We start from the raw sequence: 22325 nt of genomic DNA, 5'->3' as shown, positions 1-22325 counted from the left end.
TCTAGCTAGCACCTGTAACCTCCAAACAACTATGTACCAGCTGAAATCCACATGACGACAGCCCCAAAAGACAACTGGAAATGTTGTTCCTAGCCTGCTGTGCCTCCATTCAGCGACGGGATGCACCACATGGTGGATGACAGCTTTGTGTCTGCCCCATCTTGCAGCCTCCCCTCCTCCCTCAGCGCACAGTCGTGCACACACAAAACAGTCTTATGGCTAATGATGCAAACATGAAGTGTAAAGTCTCCTTAATTTGACCCTTGTTAAACTCCTAATTGGATTGAGGCGGTCTCAGAGTGGAAAGCAACCCTGGATTATTCAAGAAAGCTTTTACAAAATGAAGACCAAATTACAAAAGGCTTCCACTCTGGCTGCAGGACACCACAAAGAACAGGCAATGAATTGCAGCTGTCACTTAAGTTAAAAATCTAATCAATTGCCTTTTTTTTTTAAGCAGGTAACTTTCTGAACAGTTTCTTCATTGTGATACTCTTCAGAGTGCGCTTGACCCAAATTTAATAAGCTGCTATTAAAGCAGAAGAGCAGCTGTAGAGCAAACACTGTAGAATGATACCGTGCATTCAGGCTCTTAATGATTTTAAAATGACTACAACCATTGCTTCATTCAAGAGGAACAAAGCTCAGGGCTCTTTGCTCAACAATGTCTTAACACAAACTGTCTGAACAGACAGCATTCATTTGTCCTTCATGAACCCAAAAGGTCAGCTGCATTGCTGAGAACATCTCAACAGTTTAATTGTGTTTCTCCTGTAGGAAGACTGAGAGGAGAAACTTGGGGATTCCTTATATATGAAAACTAGGCTTTTTTTTTTTCTACCAAGGAAATATACAGCTTAAGTACAGAGACAAGGGGTGCATGATATGCAGACAGGTGTAAAACATGAAGTAATTATAGAAGCTCAAATTAGTTCCTAGGCCTGAGGCAAAAAAGAGAACAGTGCCTTGACAAAAGGGAATAGCAAATAAGGATAGCAAACAAAAAATGGCTTGAATGTGTAAATTAGCAAGAAAAATGAGACAGAAAAGCAGCTTTACTCTACTATTATTCACCACATGAGAACAGAGCAGCTGAACATGATCAAGAGGGCTTTGGAGGAGAGAGGCAGGCATCAACACCGAAACGAAGCCAAAGAGTGGCAGCTCCGCACTTTCTAGTCAGTCACTCATTATGTGGTGAAGTGCTCTTGAGAAGTGCCTCTTATACTTGACCTATCATATTACTTCTTCTGTAAACACATAATCCCTGCTTGTTAGGTGGTGTCAACACTAGCATTCATTCACTGTGGTAGTCCTTTTGTGTATAGACACTTTAGAAGTGCTGCCAAAACCAAAGAATTGACACCATAATAAAACAATTTGAATTTCAACCAGGTAAACAGATCCTATGCGCTTCTGTAAAATGTACTGTGCAGAGCATTACATCCAGTTCCCCTTATTTGAGACAAAGCTCCTTTCTTATCACAAAACTATTTTCTTTGCCTGTCTTTTTAGCCAGGATAACAACTGACCACCTAATAATTAATGTTAATGAATGAACACAGTTTAATAACATGAATTACGGCCACTGCAACTTATTGGCTTCATGCATAAAAAAAAAAAAAAAGTTTGCATATTTTTACTACCAGTCAGCCAAGCAGAAGACCCCAAACAAAACAAATTGTGCTTATGCAAAACTGATTACCTCCTACATGCAACATATTATTACCAGGAAGGTCACACAAAAGCCATAAAACCGGTCAGCTTTTACATCAGAATTTCATCTACTCATACAGATATTTTATACTTCAATCTTTGCGGGGACTTATGTCTGATTATTATAATTCGATATTTAGACCTTCCACTCAAAGATTATACTTTTTGCTGTTAAAGGCACAGATTCATACTTAAGAACACTTTTTTTAACCAATCCAGAAGTATAAATAATTGGTTCTGTGCTTCTGCATTAACAGAGGTGTTCTAGACAGAACATCACCCTAACATTTATGAAGTGCTCTAAATACTTTTGCAGGCTATATGACTAAAAAGATGAATCACTCTTTCATTCAACACTCAACAAAATATGAGTGAACCTTCTGATGTATCACTGAGTATCAATGAAACACAGCACTAGAATGGTAGTATTTGGTTAAAATGGCAATTTTTACAAATGAGTCCACCAAGACACACAAAAGGAAGACTCAGATACGTAGCACCCCACCTCTCAAAGCTGAAGAGCTATGTTAGGGCTGGGTATGTCAAAAGAAGCAAGAAAGTAACATTACAGGCCCAATATTGCAACAAGGTGATGTGATGCATTACTGCAGCCCTGTCTAAAAAATAACGTATTATCATGTTAGACCAATGTCACCATCCTCCTGCCCAGGACTGCCAAGATTTTTTTGTTGGGTTTTATTGGGGTGGAAATCGAGCCTATGTTCCTATCCACACGTAAATTTTGCAGCTGAATGTTTTGTGTTCAGGCACTGAACTGCGCATTTCTGGGAAACCTTGACACCACCACTAGTGTTTGGCTCAGTCAGCTTACTTAGCAGGCAGCAACAGGCAGCTTGCCTACCCTTTGGTCTTCAACTCATCCACCTGGGAGCAAGGACAGTGAAATATTCCTACCTGTACTAGCTCCTACATCTTGTTCAAACACCTCTGATCAAATTCTCAGCAGCCTCAGCCAACCTGAACAAACTCATATCAAATGGAAATCTAATTCCCACACCTTCTGCCTTTGCCTTTCAACTGTTGCTTCTCCCAGTCCTAACCCTTAGACAGAACTTCTTCCCTACATCACTGCCCTTTTAGAAATTCCATTTTATACTGGCTTTTAAAAAATCAGATATACAAGCTTCCCACATAATATAGTAGCAAAGCATTATTTATTACAACCTTTTTACCTTTTCCACTACCTCTTCTTTCTATTTTTTTTCAAAATTTCTTGCACTTGCCAATATTAGACTGTAAAATGAGGCTGGAATCACATAATTTTTATTTCTCTAAGGCAACATGGAAATGTGTGTCATTCTATAAATATTAAACAAGACCAATAACGAATAATGTAAGCTTGTGAATGAAGGCCTCCTAAGTCCCATGTTTAGGAACAATTTAAGAACATACATTACCACGCAATACAAGCAAGTTCAGCAGTTTGTGCATCCAAAAAGGTCTCCTTCAGTCCTACTCATTAGGACTTAATTTAGCAGGTAAAGAAATACTGGCCAAGGTGCCAATATAATTATATACACTTTTAAAGACATGCCATGAACTTTGTTGCACGTGTTCTCTCTCAACTTCTGGAATCTCTCTGTTGTCTCCGTCTTCTCAAACTTACCCTGTTTCCTATCCTAATAAAGCTTTTCTTTACTGTATAGATTGCATAAGCATCTGGACAGGTTAATGTCTAGGTCAGTGAAGCATGCTGAGAAGACCGCTGTTTTCACTCTTTGGGGCTCTGGAGAGCAGGTCTTGGAGAACTACCTTATTCACTTTCACAAAGCAATGACTTCTGCCCACAAAAGCAGCAACTACATTGAGGCTGGATCAGATCAAGCACAGCCAAGAGTAATGCTGGGAAATGTTGACACTTTCCAGCAAGACTCACAACTTCAGAATCACCACATGGGCCAACCATGCTTAGGTACACTGGTAGAGATTACTTAAAGTTGGAATTTCTACTTAGTGTGATATTTACCTTTATATGAAGAAAACCCTACATGTTTCCATTTTAATTCAAACTTCTTTAAGCAAAGGATTGCTTCTTCCTTCATAATGTGTCCTCTGATTTCCCCCTTCAGTTCTTTATATTGTTTTTTTAGTCCCCTGCCTTCAATGAAACAAATTTTACTAGAAGTTTTCAAATCGGTTTTTCCTGAAAAGTTTTTATGTCTTCAATTTCAAATTCATTCTCTTTGATCTTTTTGCCCTGATCTTCAGCCCATCCAGTCACATTTTTTTCTAACCCAAGCACAGCACATTTTTTGGTTGTCTTCCTGTTTGTGATTTATTTCTTCTATTCCACAAAGCTGTATAAACTTAACTAAACTGATATAAAAATTGGGTTTTTAATTGAATTACTATCACTTGCCCTGCACAACTGATCATCACATACAGTACCACAGGGTCAGCATGAGGTTGGAGTTCAAATTCCTTATGCATTCACTAAACTCAAACATGCCAGCATTTGCTTCACAAGCAGTCCGACATGTCCACTGTGTGACTGATCAGCACATGTGGAATATGGCAAACACTCTTCCATCAATGCTTTTTCAGAATTTCTAGAAAACAGACGGTCCAACTAGGCAGCCTGGCACCACAAATCTGGGAGACTACCAGGGAAAATGGACGGGCATGGCTTACCAGCAGAAAGGAAAGTCTGCTGCTAACACCAGTGAGCTTAACAAGTAAGAATTTACTGCCCAAAAAAGCAAGTCAGCTTCTTGGTTCCAATTTCTGCTAAATGGTTATCATTGTAGGTACTAATGAGTACCTATAATTTTCTAGATACTTATAAGAAAAATTATTTTCACCTACCTATAACTGATAAGCATATCATATGCTCTAGCCCTAGCATGGCCATAAAAAAGTTTCTAGGTTCAAGGTGACTTAAATAGTCATTCCTGTCACAAAATTCATGTAAAATAGCAAAGGAATGGAAATTAATAAAATGAATGCAGCTTACAGAAGAAAGGAAAGTAGCACAGAGGATGAAACTACAGCTGCAATTCCCAGCTTTCATAAGGCCACACTGCTCTGATGCAAACTCTTGCAGAGTCTGACTGAGACATGAGTTCATGCAACAAAAGTTTGATCAGCACAAAAGAATGACATGTAAGCTTCACTGACCCAACTACATCTGATGTAATTAGCGTCATCGTTTTAGCTAGTGCTTGATTTGGACCATTAATCTTAAATATTTTATGAAATGTTTAAAATTATATGGAACAGATGTACTCTGACTAAACATGAGCAGATTACTCAGCAAACAAAACTACATCTGACAACTGCAATATTTTAATAGCACAAAAACATAATTCCAGCTAACTATTCTTTCAAGGTATGACAATCTTTCTCCAAGGAAAACAACTGCTCTTTTTTAGGCACTTTCTAATATACCAGTCATGGTAGTTTGCCATGGTCCTTTAACAGACAACAAACAAACAAAAAAAAGAAAACATTACAAAATGTGCAAAATTCTGGTTTCATCTGTGAGGTGTACCCTATCGAAGGATTTCAATGATAAGCATGTGTTGTTAAATTTAGCAAACCTCTTGTAATATCTGGCATGGTAAGTGGGTAATATGTGCGTTACCCCAAAAGTCAAAACCTATCACAAATGTATCAGTGAACACAAACCCAGGTCAAATTTCATATCACCATAACTCATCATGTAAAAATTGTCCACAGAACACGCTTCTATGTATGGAGGAAATCCGGAACAAAGCACACAGGTAAACATCCTTACTGCCACAGTCCCAAACCAAATCCCGCTTATTTAAAACAACTTAAGTGTAACCGCTACATTATGACACAATTGTTCTCAGGAAACCAGTCTTCACACACAGAATCACACAGAATCATTAAAGTTGGAAAAGACCTATAAGGTCATCAAGTCCAACCATCAACCCAACACCACCATGCCCAGTAAACCATGTCCTGCAGTGCCACGTCTACACGTTTTTTGAACGCCTCCAGTGATGGTGACTCCACCACCTCCCTGGGCAGCCTGTTCCAATGCTTCACCACTCTCTCAGTAAAGAACTTTTTCCTAATACCCAGCCTGAACCTCCCCTGGCGCAACTTGAGGCCATTTCCTCTTGTCCTATCACTAGCCACTTGTGAGAAGAGACCAACACCCACCTCACCATAACCCCCTTTCAGGTGATTGTAGAGAGCAAATTTTCAAATTGTATGTCTCTCCACACACATTATGTAAAGGTAGAGCCACACCCATTATATACAAACAGCTTTTCTCCAACACTCTTACTTTCTGATGGTTATCATCTTGGGTATAGAACACCACAAACTCTTACTAGGAGAACATGCTCCACGCAAATTCAAGAGCAAGAATGAAGTCAGTGGCAGACCTTCTGTCCACTTTCATCTTCATGGTTATGAAGATAAAAATTACTTTTGAATTTTGTTTTGTTTCCTTTTCTTTCCTAGTGAAAGTACTGATTTTGAAAAATGCTATAGATACTATAAACTTCATTACTGGGACAGGTTAGGGCACAGGCAAACTTCAGGTCTGCTGGTGACCACATCCTGTTGCTTAACACGCTAGCTGACAAATGTCATCTTACATGATTCACTTCTGAGAACTAATGATATCTTCTCACTCATCATGCTGCTAATGTTGTCTTGAGCACACCCCAGGTTGTTTTCACAAAAACAGATGAAAAAAATAATTAATTCTCAGTAAAACTATTTTTCTACTCATGCAGCTAGTAGGAAGGATGTGAACTGTATTTTCTAAGCAGTTGTTTTCCAACCTTACATAATGCTTTTTATGAAATGTGTACCAAAAGAAGTATTTATTCCTCTTCTCCCATTCCTACAAGCAGTACTATAACTTTTAACCTCTCTTTTTTCCGTGGAGGAAAATTTTGTTTAAGCAATGAAAAAAAGAAGATGCAAAAGTCTTTCAAATCTGGATACAGAGTCAGAGGGTGAAGATGGGAGAAGCTGATATAACTGAAGACAGATACAATTGAAGACTATTATTACTGAACACTGATGCTGAGATACTTCTAAAAACATCCAGCCTGCTTGGATATCTGTGAATCTGGTAGATGAAGTGGCAAACCCTGCAGCTTCTGTGCACCCCATTACTTCATGACTTCAGAGGTATGTTAGCATCTTGGAAAAGAGATTTTTAAAACCACCCTGGCAAAAAATGTATGAGTACTTCTTGTATAGAGGATAAGTCCCACTAATGTCAGTGGATTTACTTTCCTGAGAGACTAGTAAGCGAAGACAAATTAGGGTGAGAATGGAAAATCTAAGGTTAAATAAAGGTTGTCACCCAGGCTTCAGTAATTATTTTTTTGTTGCTTCTGAAACCTGCAAAGCTACAAGGTATTTCCTTCCCAACTTTTAAATCCATCTTTCCACAAAATATCATCAGTTATCAGAACTCAAATTGCGTAATAAAATCTGCTTTGCTAAAAGGTATAAAGGGAACCTTTAACTTACAGGGTTCAGAGGAACTCTGAGACATTCAACAGCAGTACATCTAAGTGGGTTACTGCAAGTCTGGGAAGAGTAAATGACTAAATAAGAGCCATACTAAAGTCAATATCCCTAAAGTTAGAGATCCCATTTATAAATCTAGTTCATCCCCATATTTTTAAACAGATGTACCCAGCCAATATCTTTGTAATTAGTCTGTGGTACACTGAATAGCAAATTTTCTCAGATGGACTCAATACCACATGCTCCCATACATGTCCAAAGTGGAAGGCACAATATAACCATTTTACAGAACTCTCAGGAATCAGACAGGGGCAGAATAAATCACTCTGCGAACAAGCTGTGTACCAGGCTTCATTAGTTATAATTACCCCCAAAATATGCTCAGCAGAATGCACACGTGTCATCTGGGAGTGACACACAATAGAGCGGGCAACTTATAAACTCCTCCAAGCACAGAAAGAGTCCATAAAACAACTGGCTTGTGCATTTGGATTCATGTGATAACACCTCCTATTGCATAAGCCACCAGATGACACAGATGGGACAAATCCAAACAAGGAACATTTCTTTTGTATAGGCATTGGACTTCATTTGACGCCTATTCAACCAACAAGCTGAGAAAGCGGAGTATGAAACACTAGATCTTTGTCTTTTTTATTTCCCAGATTGTGCTACACTTGCTCGAAATAATGAAACATGTATAATTTTAAATACTTTGACCATAATTACTTAAAGAAAAAACAAAGCAAAACAAAATGAAACAAAACGGGATGTTAAATTTAACACACTTATGCACACTCTTCCCCAAACTTTAAAAGGAAACATTTCTAATATAATATTAAACAGCATCTCCCTTTCATACATCTTGATACCAAAAGAGGTAAGTACTGACTGAAGCTCTTTGAGAATGCACATATCGGCAATCAGATCTATTCTTCCCTGCAGAAAAGAATATTAATTAACATTATGTTCATGGATTAGATTAACTTTCCTTTAATGTTTACTACAGAACCAACCATGTTACAGTTATTGCAACATTGATCTCTTGTTAACTTTGCTCTGTAAACTTGCTCATTTTTTTCTGCCTCCTGTACTTTCTGCCAATCATAACTATTTTCTGTCTGGGACATTCCAATCTCATACCAAATGCACGTTTTTTTTCCTCCTATTCTTGTTATTTATTTCCTTGCATCCACATACAAGACCAGTGTTCCTGGTCTTCTCCTTAAATGCCTTTCCACATCTTTTCTGTTGTTTTTTATTATTGCCCACTGCTATGGAGATTTGATCATGTGAAAATATTGGAGGTAAGTACTTGTTTACTGTAATAAACCTATGCTTTACTCAGAAGGAAATTGTTATCCATTATGGTTCACTGTACAGATTGATTTAATGGCAAATATAATGTGCAAATTAAACACGCTCATATATGTCAGTATTTTAATATAAACATGGAAATATATATGGTTTGGATCTTACATGTGTAGGCTAGTGCATGTGTACATATATTGATATGAATACCCATGCGTCTATTTACTTCTATATTCAAGTGTATAAACACATACAAATAGACCCGCATAAAAATACAGACACACCTACGTGTACACACTCAAAAAGTACCCTACACCTTTAGGTAGCATATACAGCATATACTGTGTTATGTTTCTGACATGCTGTTAAGGAACTATGTAATATCCTCACATCTGTTACCTACTTCCAAGTCAACCCAGAAAGTAACTCCAAAACTCTGACTGAAGAATATATTTAAATTAGTAACTTAACATTAACCACGTGACACTGAGTTCTGTGAAACCGCTCATACCCACAAAGTAAATACCCAATTTTGATACAGTGGACTCTAACTGAGCTTCATAGTGTTAGAGTCATAACATGAAGTGTCATGGAGAGAACTGAGTATATCCACAATATGTAAAATCAATTAAGGTCTATTACAAATAGCGTAAGTTAATCTGTGATCTGTCACATTTGTGCATCAGTAACACTACGTGGGTGTAAGCAAGGACAGGATTTGGCCTGCTTGGCCCCATTTCTGTGTAGTGCAACCAAGAGGTCAGTTCAGTATTCATGCATTCAACACCGTCAAACTCCATACAGTGTTCACAGGCACAGTGGCAGCAATTTCCTATTTCTAAAACATCAGAGAAGTATGAACAATTTGTGAATAAGAGCTGCTATGGTATTATTCGAAGTCACTGCCTTCTTCTTTTCATTTCTTTTTTTTTTTTTCTTTTTTAAAGAAACAGATATTGAAAGTATCCCAGCTAATAATTTCATTCTGACACTTGAGTTTAAAAGGTTAAGTTACTATCTGAAGAAAGGTAATCTGGCTGCCTTTCATAGCAGCCTGCAAGCTCTGCAATCTGCATAGAGAGGGGCATTTGTCATCATTAGCTGAGCAGTGACAGCTGGCACCTAGGGTGTCCCAGATTCAAGAAGTGGCAAAGGCACTCTTTTACCTTAAGCTGCCATTAAGTATAGCATGCTTCATAAGGAGCAACATTTTCTTTTTGTTATACGGTATGAAATAGCAGTGAATGCATCTGTATTTTCTTTAGCATGGAGAACGGGCTGATATACAATTAGCAGTTGCCTTTAGACAACAAGACACCAGGTTTATTATCTGAGCAAACATCCAATTCATGTCACTTGAAAATAACTACAATTGGCTCAAAATTAGGGCAGTATATTTTCCTTCAAAGACATTTCAGACTGACTGATTTGTAAGTTTTATTTATGGACATGACAAATCGTGAATAAAACACAGTTTTTAACTAGAGGTATAGTACTGTCACTTCAAGCTAGGAATGCCTAATTACTTAAACCAGACAGGTTATTAGATATAGGAAAAAAAATAGTCCTACACTGGCATACAAGCTAATGCAGTACATTAATGCTTTGAAAGAATACCTAATGGAGCACTATTTTAATAGCAGCATTAGAATCTTGAAGTATATTCTTAGATCGTACTTAACAGTTAAGTTTGCCGCAAATCTTTTTTTTTCAAAACAGTTCCAGGAGATTTTGCAAATGTATTCATATTCAAGAGTGTATTTAATAAACAGAATGTGTAAAAGTCTATGAAAGAAGTCGTGTTCATACTACCATCAATTATTCAATCTATGAAAGACTGAAGAAATAGTTTATGAACATTAAAAGATGCTGATTTGGTTAAATTTATAGAAACAAAATACAAAGCTAAAAACTGATATGTCTTGGCATTAAAAAAACCCCAACAAACAAACAGCATTAAAAAAAAAGAAGGAAAAAATCTCATTTCTCCACAGTCTCTCAAATTTGGAAACATAATCCATAATACTAGATTTTGCATTATTATGTAAACTAGTTTTTCACAAATAAAACTAATTTTTGTGTTAATGTAAAATCTATGCAAATACATGCAGTCATTTATCAGGAAAGCTGACAAGCATTCCATATTGGAGAGGGAAAATGAAACTGCCTCAAGAATAGAGGCAATTAATTATTTCTGTATTTTCTCTTCCTCTGTCTTGAGGCACAAAAGTTATCCATCCAGTTAAAACAGCAAATGAAATAAAGAGATTTTTTTTTTATTTAAACACATATGGCTTTTGCCTGCAATACTGATCACCACAAGGTCTACAGATGCCCGTGGCTAAATTGTACACTGGCAGATGCACACAAGGGAAAACTGTGTTAATGCAGCGTGGTGAACAAAACAAATGAAGAACTGAATTTCGGGGGGGTGAGGGAGAGCGGACTTCTTTTACCCCATCAAGATATGCAGTTTGCCTACCAAGAGTGGATTAGGTTTGTTATAAACTTAACCTGAAAAGTTTTTTCTCACCCCCTATGTCAAAAATCTAAGTAGTACGTGTAGAAGAAAACATCCACACAGATCCACACAATTTTGTAAGGTACAGATCATAAATAACGAGTTTGCCAAGATAAATGGTTATATTATTTCACCTTTACAATTAAGGACTAATAAAAAATAATGAATGTATTCACAGAATATAATGAGAAAACTGTTGTTCAACATACTTGCTGTCATTTTTTACCTACTTAAAGAAGCAATCTCTTGAAGCGTAGCTGAAAATTGCAAGCATTACGGCACAACCTAGCATATGTGATATATTCTTGTGTGCTTCAGAGTGCTAGTACGAGTTCTGCACTTGTTAATTGTTCCTTTTTGTAAGGTTATTTAAAAAAAAATGAAGCCAAAATTAGCTAGTTCATTCCTGGAAATAATCTGCAGGGAGATGGTAAAACATTCACTGAAAGTAAGACAATCATATTGATTGCAGTAACTTCTCTCTTAACAGGCCTGTACACACTGCAGAACTTTAAAATTACCGTTGTAATGACCAAATAAAAAATAGTAAAGAACATATTTATGTTTCTTGAGTACATCACACAACACAAATCCACCCTATTAAAACCAGTGTTGACAAAAAAAAAAAAAAAAATCAATTATTTTCCTGGAAGTTTCCTTTAATATTACAAAATAATTATTCTGTAACAACTGAAACTGTAAATAAAGAAGATTCAGAAACATGAAATAATAAAGAGATCTCCTTTGCCTCATCTAAAACTAAGGAGACTTAAGAGAGAACATTGTCACTACCCTAACAGATACACCATAATTTTTTTCTTCTTTTCAATGGCACTAATGTATTATAAACGATAACATGCCCAAATGGCAAAATCTGTTTCCACTATTATGAAAAATTGATAGTAATATTCCTTCAAGATAAACAGGTATTTCCATAAGCAGCTAGTATTTCGCTTTCAACAATTGTATTGGAGATTTATGAAATTACAAGACTACATATCGCTCCTGTAGTCTTTCTCATTTCAATGACACTGGCACTATGCCGCAAAGGACCCAGTTCTGTATATTCTGTCCTAGAGCTGGGCTGAAAAAATGGTAGGGAAAAGTAGGAAGGACGGTAAGTGACTTTTAGGTTAAATTTTCAAACCCAAGTAAGAGGAGAACTAGAGTGATTTGCTGCTCTTAATAAGAGACTCAGTTCTCTCCTAAATAAAATATTACGCTCTACAATGACAATGTTCCACCAGTTAAGAAAAAAAATGTTCAGAGCCGTGGTGGGAAAATCAATAAATTTTAAAGGCCAAAAGACCTAAGCATCAAGTTTTTCCGGAAGAGATCTCTCCCCTTCTTCCTTAAATAATAAATTGGTTGACATGTTTATATTACAGTTATAGCTAGTATATTTTTAGGAACAATCAATAAGTGTTTTTAGCAAGTAGGTTGCTTATATTTAAGACTGTTAAAAGATTCTGTACGTTTTGGGAGTTATAGAAATAGTCCTGAATCTGCAAAAGTACATGAACAATGCAGTTTTGAGATTTTGAAAGCATAACCTTTCCCTCATTTCTCTGAATAACCTCACTCTCCTCCTAAAGGCTTTAGAGCAGATTAGGGAAAGCATTTTAGTGGAAGCATGTTGTTAAAATATGGACAAAACAGCACTGTCCTTTCTCAAGAAGCTAATTCGACACTATTGCTAAAACACAATGAAATTAATAGGGAAGTTCTGCTTGACAGAAGAGTAGAAGCTTGGGCCAAAAATACATTTCCTCACCAATGCACTATTTGATACTTTAGATATTTCAAAGACACACTGTATTTCGTAGTGTCCATGAGTTAACCTCCAAGCATTATCCCACTTTGGCCCTGATCCTGCAAATAACTGCCCATACACTTAACTGTGAACCTAACGAAGCCCCTGACCTCACCAGAACCGGCTGAATGTTTCACTAACCATGTGTGTGTGTGCATTGGCAGGATCAGGGCCTTCATAAGGTTCAATGAAACGTATTAATCATTCATGACCAACTCACTCAACTCCTCCCTTCACCGTTATTTGGAAAGAAAATATCGGAAAGCTATATACTACATTAAAAAATAGAAGTCTGCCTTGAAATATGTTAGGCATGTCTTTTTATAGCTAAATCGAGATAAAGTGAGTTACACAGGTAATTTACCATACCAATACCACTGAAAGGGGAAAGCACAAGTTTCATTTTGAGGTAGAGGGACTGAACATGCCCGAACTATTGGCAGCATGAAAATTAGCAATAAACACATAACATGACAAAATGTATGTGAAAAGATGGTGCTTACTTACAGCTTTATATAGGCTAGCATTCAAAGATGTTAAGCAACATGTTTTCTGCTGATTTCAACAGCTCTAGCAGCTACCTACAAGGTGATGTAGTTTAGTTTGCTAGTCGCTCTGAAACCAGCTTACGGAAAAACACCAGTCACAAAAATAAGTATGTTCAAGACATACCACCCTCCCATTTCGAATGGGCTGATAAGATGTTGGGTTACTCATAAAACATAGCATGAACAAGCTGAGTGATGCCATAATTTATATAATGATGCATTTGAAATGCTCCCACACTTCAGTTTCAACTAACATTTTCTAATGCTCTAGTCCTCTCTCTGACAATGTGTTCCAGGGCTAGACGTTACCAAGGGGAAAGGTTAGTTTAGACATGAAGTCTTTGGAAGCTGCTCATCCAACACATACAGCTTTATTTTCAAGGTCAATGTTGAATATTTTCAGTCATTTAATCATATACAGCATGAGAGAGTAATGAGAGTTCTGCAGTGTTGGATGACCCACTACAGATGTAGTAGATTAAAAGGCGCTAATCCCCACTGATTCCACACTCCTCTCACAGTTCAACAGAAAAGAGCATTCTCCAAGCAGGAGACCTTTTAAAAAAAAAAAAAAAAAAAGCAGTGTTGGACTGCTTAAATAAAATGCTGTACTTTAAGGAATGTCTGGCTTTGGAGAAGCTGATGGAGAAGTGAACCAAATGAATAATTCAATGCATTTTTTTCCTGCTTGAATGTTTCTGCAGTTCTAGCTAAAATTACAGTTGTACAAACTCTATGTTTACTTTTGAGCTGTAACATTTTAAAGAAAACAAATCAATTTCTGGTTTTTTCCCTTAACAGATTGCAGATTAGAGGAATTTGGAGCATTAAGGGTTCATCTGTAAGACCTAGGATGACCAAGTCCAACAGTAATGCAAATTCTTCTTGTGTTTTTTTTTTTTCTTCAAATTTTTAATGGGAAGAGAATACACACACGTGTTAAGTTTAGCACTAAATTGTGTACTGTAAAAAGTACCTATATCACATTTTTTCAAAAAAGTAAAAAACATTTGCAGAAAACTGTAGGTAATGGAAGAAAAATGTTGGCGTACCTAAATATACAGAAACTTATACCCAAAAAATCTAAGTAATAAAATGTATAACTTCATTTAAATTGCATTTTTGCAAACACTACAGCAACTTACATTTAAACTTAGCTTTTTATTTGTTCCTAAATTTGAAAGTGTAGTCAAAAAGTAAACTACAAATAAGAATACAGAAAATTGCAGGTACCATCAACTTCTATCACAAAAAAAATTATGCTGCCTATTTTATGTAAGGTGACATTTAAAGCAAATGTGACACAAATATCTGTCTTTAGTTTTCCTACTTGAAAAAAAGTAAATTTATTGTTGCTGGCAGGATGATATGGATGAAATAACCAGGATGAATTGAGGGGGGAAGGGGAGAAAGAGGAGCCAAGAAATCAGATACATTCAATGAGCCTTCAAACTCACTTCAGCAGTAAGGATAAATAATTTAATCAACACAGCTTCATTTTTTCCCTAGCTCCCTAGTGCAATAGGCAGATATTAAAAAATAAAACTTTAAAATTCATGAGCAATTGTGTGTGGAAAAACTATCACCATATAATAAGAAATATAAAGTGATATCAATGCAAGCACTTTGTGTGTACATGCATCTGCATGTGCATTTTAACTCACACTTTTCACCATATGAAAAGGAATTATTGGTGAAATTTATATATGGCAACTCTCTTTTTTCCCTTTTTTTTTTTTTTGTTACATTTTGGGGGCGTGGGCGAGTACCTGCAGTCAAAGATTTTCATCACCATTTGACTTTTTGGCTAACATGAGCATTATATGACAAGGCACTGTAGTTTGAAAGATTTGAAAGAACAAGCAGAGTTCAACAAATGCTGCTATAGTACCCCCTAATTAGGGGGAAATATCTAGAAAACAGTAATTTGGTAAAAGTCACCAATATCATATGGTACCATCATCATGACAAATGATCAACCATAATTTTAATGAGATGATTTTAATCTCAATTTTCCAGAACAACTCCATACGTATAAAAATAAAACGCAGTGATGAAAAGGTGTTCCTTCCTTTTAGAATTTATGAAGGACACATTAAAAACTACAGAGGAAAACTAACTGCAGTAAGTGGTCAGAAGCTTCGAAAATATTCATATTTTATATCATATACAGTCAGATAGATAATCGTTTTCGGAATCTAAACCAAACCACCGACTTCTTGCCATGTTAAACGATCGGGTCACCTTAGCAGTTACATTTCAGTGGTTGACTGGTGTCAGCGATGCCTAAATCCACAAATATTCAAACTACCAAACGTTTATTGTGTATGTGTGAAATGAAATGATGTAGTGAAGTTAACAGCAACCTTTAGTGCTAAACATCACCCAGCCAAGGCTAAGGCTAGTATTTCCCATAGCCACCAAGATGCAATAAATACCTATAACTTGCATTACTTGATATCATAGGTTAATCCCAGCATTATATATTGAAAGCTCTGATTTAGGATACAAGACGTCATTTTTATTTAAATTAATTCTGCCACATTATGAAAATTAAGACTTCTGACAGCTTAAAGGTACGACCTATCGCCTTTTGCCTTTAGAAACTGTGTTTACTGAGCTAAAAGCCGCGGGGCAAAAAGAAACAAAACCTCGCCCGAAACATTTCCATCTTCAACGTGTAGCTCCGAAGCAGCTGAAGCGGTGGGAGTCGAACTGGGGCCGCTGTGCCCCTCCGCAGGAAAGGGCTGTTCCCCTTGGCGGAGACGGGAGGAAGGGACAACCTTTTGTCCGCCCGCTTTAACTTTCGTTTTACACGGCGCTGGTATGTAACCTCCCGGGGAAGGAGCTCGTTCTTATTTAAATCGCAAAGAAGCCGCCCTCGACGAGGCAGGGCTGGAGGTTTCGCGCCGGCCGGCTCCGGGGCCGAGCGGCCGCCGCCGAGCACACCGCCGCGCCGCGCCGGGGCGGGGACCAGGGCCAGGGCCAGCACCGCCGCGGGCCTTCCCCCGCCCCAGGCGGTCCCCGGGACCCGCCCGCCGGAGTTGGACCCAACTTCGCCGCGTTTCCTTCCTCCGCACAGCCCAGCCGTGCCCTGCGCCGGCCAACGCGGCACCCGTGTCTGAGGGCAGGGCGCGACCGGCGTAGCCCCCGGCCCCGAGGGACGGGTGGATCGTCCCGGGCCCCATCCGCGGGGCAGCGGGGCGGGATGTGCCGGGCCGGCGAGCTGCCTCCCCCTCCCCGCCCGCCGACGGGGCCCGCGGCCGTGCCGCCGAGCCGACTGCTCGGTGCGCCTGCAGCCCGCGGAGAGGGCCGGCCCCAGCCCCCGCCCCCGCCGCGTCCCCCGCCGCCGCGGCAGGTTCCCCGCGCATCCGGGGGCAGCCGCCGGTAACAGCAGCAGGGGACGACGGCGGCGGCGGGGAGGCGCCCGCCTGTCCCGTCGGACCCAGCGAGGACCCCTGTAAGTGCCTGCTCGGGGGAGGCGGGGGGAGCCGGCCCCCGGGAGCCCGCAGCCGAGCGGCCGCGCACGCCGCCGCCCCGCGGGGGAGGGAGGCCGCAGCCCCGGGTCCCGGGCGCGGCCGGCGGCAGCGGCCGGCGGCTGCGCGCCCCGGGGGCGGCTGGGGAGGCGCCGGGACCGGGCGCGCTGTGCCGCCGCCGGACCCGCCGCGGCCGGGGGGAGCCACGCGTGTCCCGCCCGGCGCCCGCCGCCTGGCCGGGAGACCTCTGCGGAGGAGGAAGAAGAGCCGGGAGGAAACGAGCTCCTCTTCGGCCGAAACAGCCAGAAAGCGGCCGCCCCTCCGCCGTCGGCCGGGGGGCTGCGGCCGAGAAGAGGAAAAGCTGCTTCGGGACGACCTGTCACTTGCAGTTTCTCAGCGAGGCGCCCCAAGACAGCCCTAGCCCCGTTTTACTGACGGGCGAAAATGATTCCCCCATCAGCTTCCTCCTAGGAAGCGGCACGGGGAGCACCCGTACAAACGCCAGACGGAGCGAGCCAAGCGCAAAGTCAGAAATTCTTCGCAATGTGCAATAAAGTTGGTCGCATTAATACGTTGAATAAATGTCGTGAAATGTTCTTTGCGGTATGACTTCTCCTTGGCGATGGATATGCCTGTGACAGTTACTTTAAGAATTAGTAATCAGGCAGTAGATTAGAGATTCCAAGCCATTAAAAGCTTTGCTGAGGTTTTTTTTTTTTCTTAAAAAAATATAATTTAGGGTTCTCTCGAAGTGAAGCTCAGTAAATGCTGCAAAGCAGAAGAGTTTGCCACTCCAGCTTATTTGCAAATAAAGGTCCCGATTACTAACACTTAAGGTACCGAAGGAGAAATTTGCTAATTACACATCACACACACGAAACCCCAAACTGTCAGATTAGTAGCATGCCAGCATGTTTGCAGTCGCTAGCATCCCTCCCGTGTGCACATTTACTACGCGCAGCTTGCTAGCAGAGCTCGCTATACAATAAACCGTCCAGGTTGGAAATTAATAGATACTTAGAGTGCGTCTCAAAAAGCAGCTGAACATCCACTCTTCACAACATATTGGAGCGCTATGAGGAGTATAAAAACGAAGCTAAGAATTGGCAGATGAGATTTACCGTTCATATCTGCTATTTGATTTCTGGAGGGAACGTGAAAAAGACCTGACAGATAGGTTTAGCGATTGATTCTCCCTTCGTAAGGTACAAACACAAAAAGCAAGGCAGAGACAATGCCGAAATACGTTAAACCTCAAAATCGATTAGAGCCCGTCAGAAGATCTTTTAAAACGATACAAATCGTGGACTTTTGCGTAATATTTTATTCCAAAGGACACTACATTTGCCGTGAATCTGCTGCCTGGTTCACTGCCCGGTTCACGAGAGAAAAAAACACCCAACAACTTCTCGCCTGCAGTTACAGACAACTATCAGGAGGAAAGGACAGCGTGATGTGACGCCCAGTGTGAGTTAATGAATTTACGCCTCTGCTGCTGCAAGAGCGAGCGCGGTCTGCAGCTCCCTAGTTGATGGATGCCCATTAATACACCTGCATTCACGTCTCGGCCGTGGGGAGGCACGCAGGGATTCAGTGCGGAGCGGCACGGTTTTGCCAAGTCCTTTCGAAACGTCAATACCCTTCAAGTTACACCCAAAGGAGAAAGATTTCTCTTGATTTCCGAGCGTACAGATGACCTGGGCGGTTTTTCTGCCAGTAACCTTCTACCTTTCTATATGTGCGTGCGTGTGTGTGTGTCTGTGTATACATATCTATCTCCTAGAGAGGGATTAATTAGCGGGGTTTGAGCTGAAAGAGGCTGCAGTGACGAGCCCAGTGGCGATTGGCCGCCCGCCTGCCTGGCCCTGCCTTTATAATTTCCACACGAGTGCATCTGGGCTCTTATACAAACCAACAGCCAGCTTCTTCTGACATATACACACGCACACACACGGCACTTTTTCCACCATCTGATTAACCACCCTGCACACACACAGTGATTACTACGGGAAAACATAAATAAATACGAAGAGGTTTTATTATTTTGACTACTGGAAGCCTCGCTGTGTCTCAGTGCAACTTTTGTTTTTCTTGCTGCTGGGGAAGGTGCAGCTCTCGATGCTTTCCTCTCACTCACGGACCCTTTAAAAGAAGGGGGAGGAAAAATATCGCCCCCTCCAGTCCCCCGCCCGCCCCCCCCTCCCCCCCCCCCCCCCCCCCGCCACACACACTTCAAGACGGCTGATCTAAAAAAGCAGGAAGAGAGCATCTGAGGAGCAGCAGCCCCAGCGCATTTTGAAAAACATTTGTTACATTTCAGAGTGCGGCAGCCTGTTTCTCCTCTGAAGTTGGCTCCAGCCTTAGCAGCCGCATTGGATCCCACAGCCTATTGCGAGACTCCGGTATACAATCCGGATCTCTGCCCCAACATGATCGCGGCCCAGGCCAAGCTGGTGTATCATCTGAATAAATACTACAACGAGAAATGCCAAGCCAGGAAAGCTGCCATCGCCAAAACGATCCGAGAAGTCTGCAAAGTGGTGTCGGACGTGCTGAAGGAGGTGGAGGTGCAGGAGCCTCGCTTCATCAGTTCCTTGAACGAGATGGACAATCGCTACGAGGGGCTGGAAGTCATCTCCCCCACGGAGTTTGAAGTCGTGCTGTATCTGAACCAAATGGGGGTTTTCAACTTCGTGGACGACGGCTCCTTGCCGGGCTGCGCTGTGTTAAAGTTAAGCGACGGGCGCAAGAGGAGCATGTCCCTCTGGGTGGAGTTCATCACGGCGTCTGGCTACCTCTCCGCTCGCAAAATCCGGTCCAGATTTCAGACTCTGGTGGCTCAAGCCGTGGATAAGTGCAGTTACAGAGACGTGGTAAAGATGGTGGCGGACACCAGCGAAGTGAAGCTGCGGATCAGGGATAGGTACGTCGTGCAGATCACTCCGGCGTTCAAGTGCACGGGGATCTGGCCGCGGAGTGCTGCCCACTGGCCGCTTCCCCACATCCCCTGGCCGGGACCCAACAGGGTGGCGGAGGTCAAGGCGGAAGGCTTCAACCTCTTATCCAAGGAGTGCCACTCTCTGGCCGGCAAGCAGAGCTCGGCCGAGAGCGATGCCTGGGTGCTGCAGTTCGCCGAAGCCGAGAACAGACTGCAGATGGGCGGCTGCAGGAAGAAATGCCTCTCTATCCTCAAAACCTTACGGGACCGTCACCTGGAGCTGCCGGGCCAGCCCCTGAATAATTATCACATGAAGACTCTGGTTTCCTACGAATGCGAAAAGCATCCCCGCGAGTCGGACTGGGACGAGTCGTGCCTGGGGGACCGGCTCAACGGGATTTTACTGCAGCTCATCTCCTGCCTCCAGTGCAGGAGGTGCCCGCACTACTTCTTGCCCAACTTAGACCTCTTTCAGGGCAAACCTCACTCGGCCCTGGAAAACGCGGCCAAACAGACGTGGCGACTGGCTAGGGAAATACTTACCAACCCGAAAAGTTTGGAGAAACTTTAGAGGGTAACTAGAAAACCGGCCCGACCGATAAACCTGCTTATTTCCCAATGAAGTTTAAGCTGCCTGTTCGAAAAGTCAAATATTGCCACTTGACAATGCAAATAATATTCTCTTTTAAAAAGGAATATAGCTTAGGCTCTTCACAAAGAAAAGCAAATAAGAACAGCAAGTATCGTTCCTCTTATCTTCGCCACAGTTTTGCAGTTCCCCGTGAAAAAAAATACAAGGGAAAAAAAAAAAAAAAAAGTACGTACCTTAACCGGAAAGCAAAATTGGCCGTAATTTAACATGATTGTGACCATTCTGCCTAGAAACGGTACCAACGGATTATAACAAAACCCCGGTATTTTTATGTAAACCCTCTGTGAGTAAAAGCTATTTGGATATGCCACCTGAACAAACCCTAATGTACCTTTTAATTTGTATCAAATATTGTGATCTCACGTTGTCTTTGAAATTGTGGATGTTGGTGTTTTGTGATTTGGTGAACAGAAGTTAAATTGCCATTTTGGATACTTCAAGGACATTTTCTGCTAAAGAGAAGATACCATTTAAAAAGGTAGATTTTATCATGGTACTTTTGTTAACTGTCTTTTGAAGTGTCTGAACTTAACAAGTTTACATTTTTCGTTTCATATATATTGCTTGTTCTATTTCTAACATTCCATAAATATACTTGAAATGTTATTTAAATATATTCAAAAGAAATTTGGATTCTGCTTATATAATAACGCTTGAATATTGGAATTATATATTTGAAAATGCACTTGAAATACACTGGATAATTACCTTTTGTGATTTAGATTTTAATTTCTGTTGCTGATTTATTTAATTACAAGCTAATAAATGAAGTAAAATGCATATGGGTAAGCGTTTCAATACCGGATCAAGTTTTCCACTTGAAAAACCAGAGGCAGCTATGTTTTGTGAATTTTGCCTTTCTGTTGACAGTTGCTTAAATACTGTAAAGCAGAAAACCTAAGGGCAGCCGCCTGATTTTGCGTTTTGAATAGTTTTGTAGAACAGGGAAATGTTGGTGGTACAAACACATTAGAATTTAGCTCCGGATGACCATCAACAACTGTCAGACACCGACGTAGTTATTAATGCAGTAACACTTTTTCAGCCGTCAGAAAATAAATCTATTTTCGAAAGGTTTACTATACGGCGCTGATGTGTTTCTGCTCGGTTTTGAACAAAGCTGAGGAAACACAACATATCCCTGAAGCAGTCAGTGTACTGAGAAGGAGTGAGCCTGCTAAAACTAGCATTTTGGCGCAAGCAGTAATAAAGAAGAAAATAAAATTTACAGGTGAAAGGTTCAAGCCGGCACCAATAAAGTGAACAACAATATTACTTCTGACCTACAAATCCGTTATGAATGTGATAAGATTGCCAGTTGCACTCCCAGAAATCAAGCCCCTGCGCTCCCAGGGCATTCAAAGGGAATAACATGTGCGTGCCTACAAAACTGCAAGCGATCCAAAATTGCCTGTCCGTACTGCAACGCCTGGTCTTTCTCAGTATGGATTTCTTTAAAGCGGCTTTAAGAGCAAAGCGCAAAATAACAACGCGGATTTTGTTCAGCACCCTAACAGTCAACAAGTGCTGAAAGAGGCCGATCGCCTGTGTAGCACCCACTAGCAACTAATTCCAGTGGGTGCACTTTAACGAAACCGTTATACCCAGCGATTGTGACAGAATCTCCTTTTTTTTCCAGCACTGCGAAGAAAGTTCCGAGTTTGAGAAATCACTCGTCAAAGAGAAATCACCTTATTACAAACACATTCAGACGAGGTCGCTAGAATTTTTCTTGGAAATTATTCCTGATATTGCAGCAGAAAAAACCCAAACCCCAAGGTCTTTGTAAAAGTACCTCCCCTATTTTCTCTCTTCTAACATTTTCCAGCGCAGTAACAAAGAAATAATGCAACAGCGATAAGA

General features: G+C 40.8%; 2 protein-coding genes across 5 annotated transcripts in view; one reads left to right on the top strand and one right to left on the bottom strand.

The window, feature by feature from the left end:
- Window positions 1-22325, bottom strand: part of NBEA (neurobeachin) — a 516023-nt gene that overhangs the window by 132670 nt on the left and 361028 nt on the right. The gene's annotated exons all lie outside the window — the stretch shown is intronic.
- Window positions 19302-20381, top strand: MAB21L1 (mab-21 like 1). The gene has a single exon (XM_009809042.2). The coding sequence runs from the start codon at window positions 19302-19304 to the stop codon at window positions 20379-20381; it is 1080 nt and encodes a 359-aa protein (XP_009807344.2).

This window comes from Gavia stellata, chromosome 1 (genome assembly GCF_030936135.1).
Source record: "Gavia stellata isolate bGavSte3 chromosome 1, bGavSte3.hap2, whole genome shotgun sequence".
Classification (NCBI taxonomy): Eukaryota; Metazoa; Chordata; class Aves; order Gaviiformes; family Gaviidae; genus Gavia; species Gavia stellata.
The sequence above is the reverse complement of the archived record's forward strand: the minus strand, read 5'-3'. Positions and strand labels throughout refer to the sequence as shown.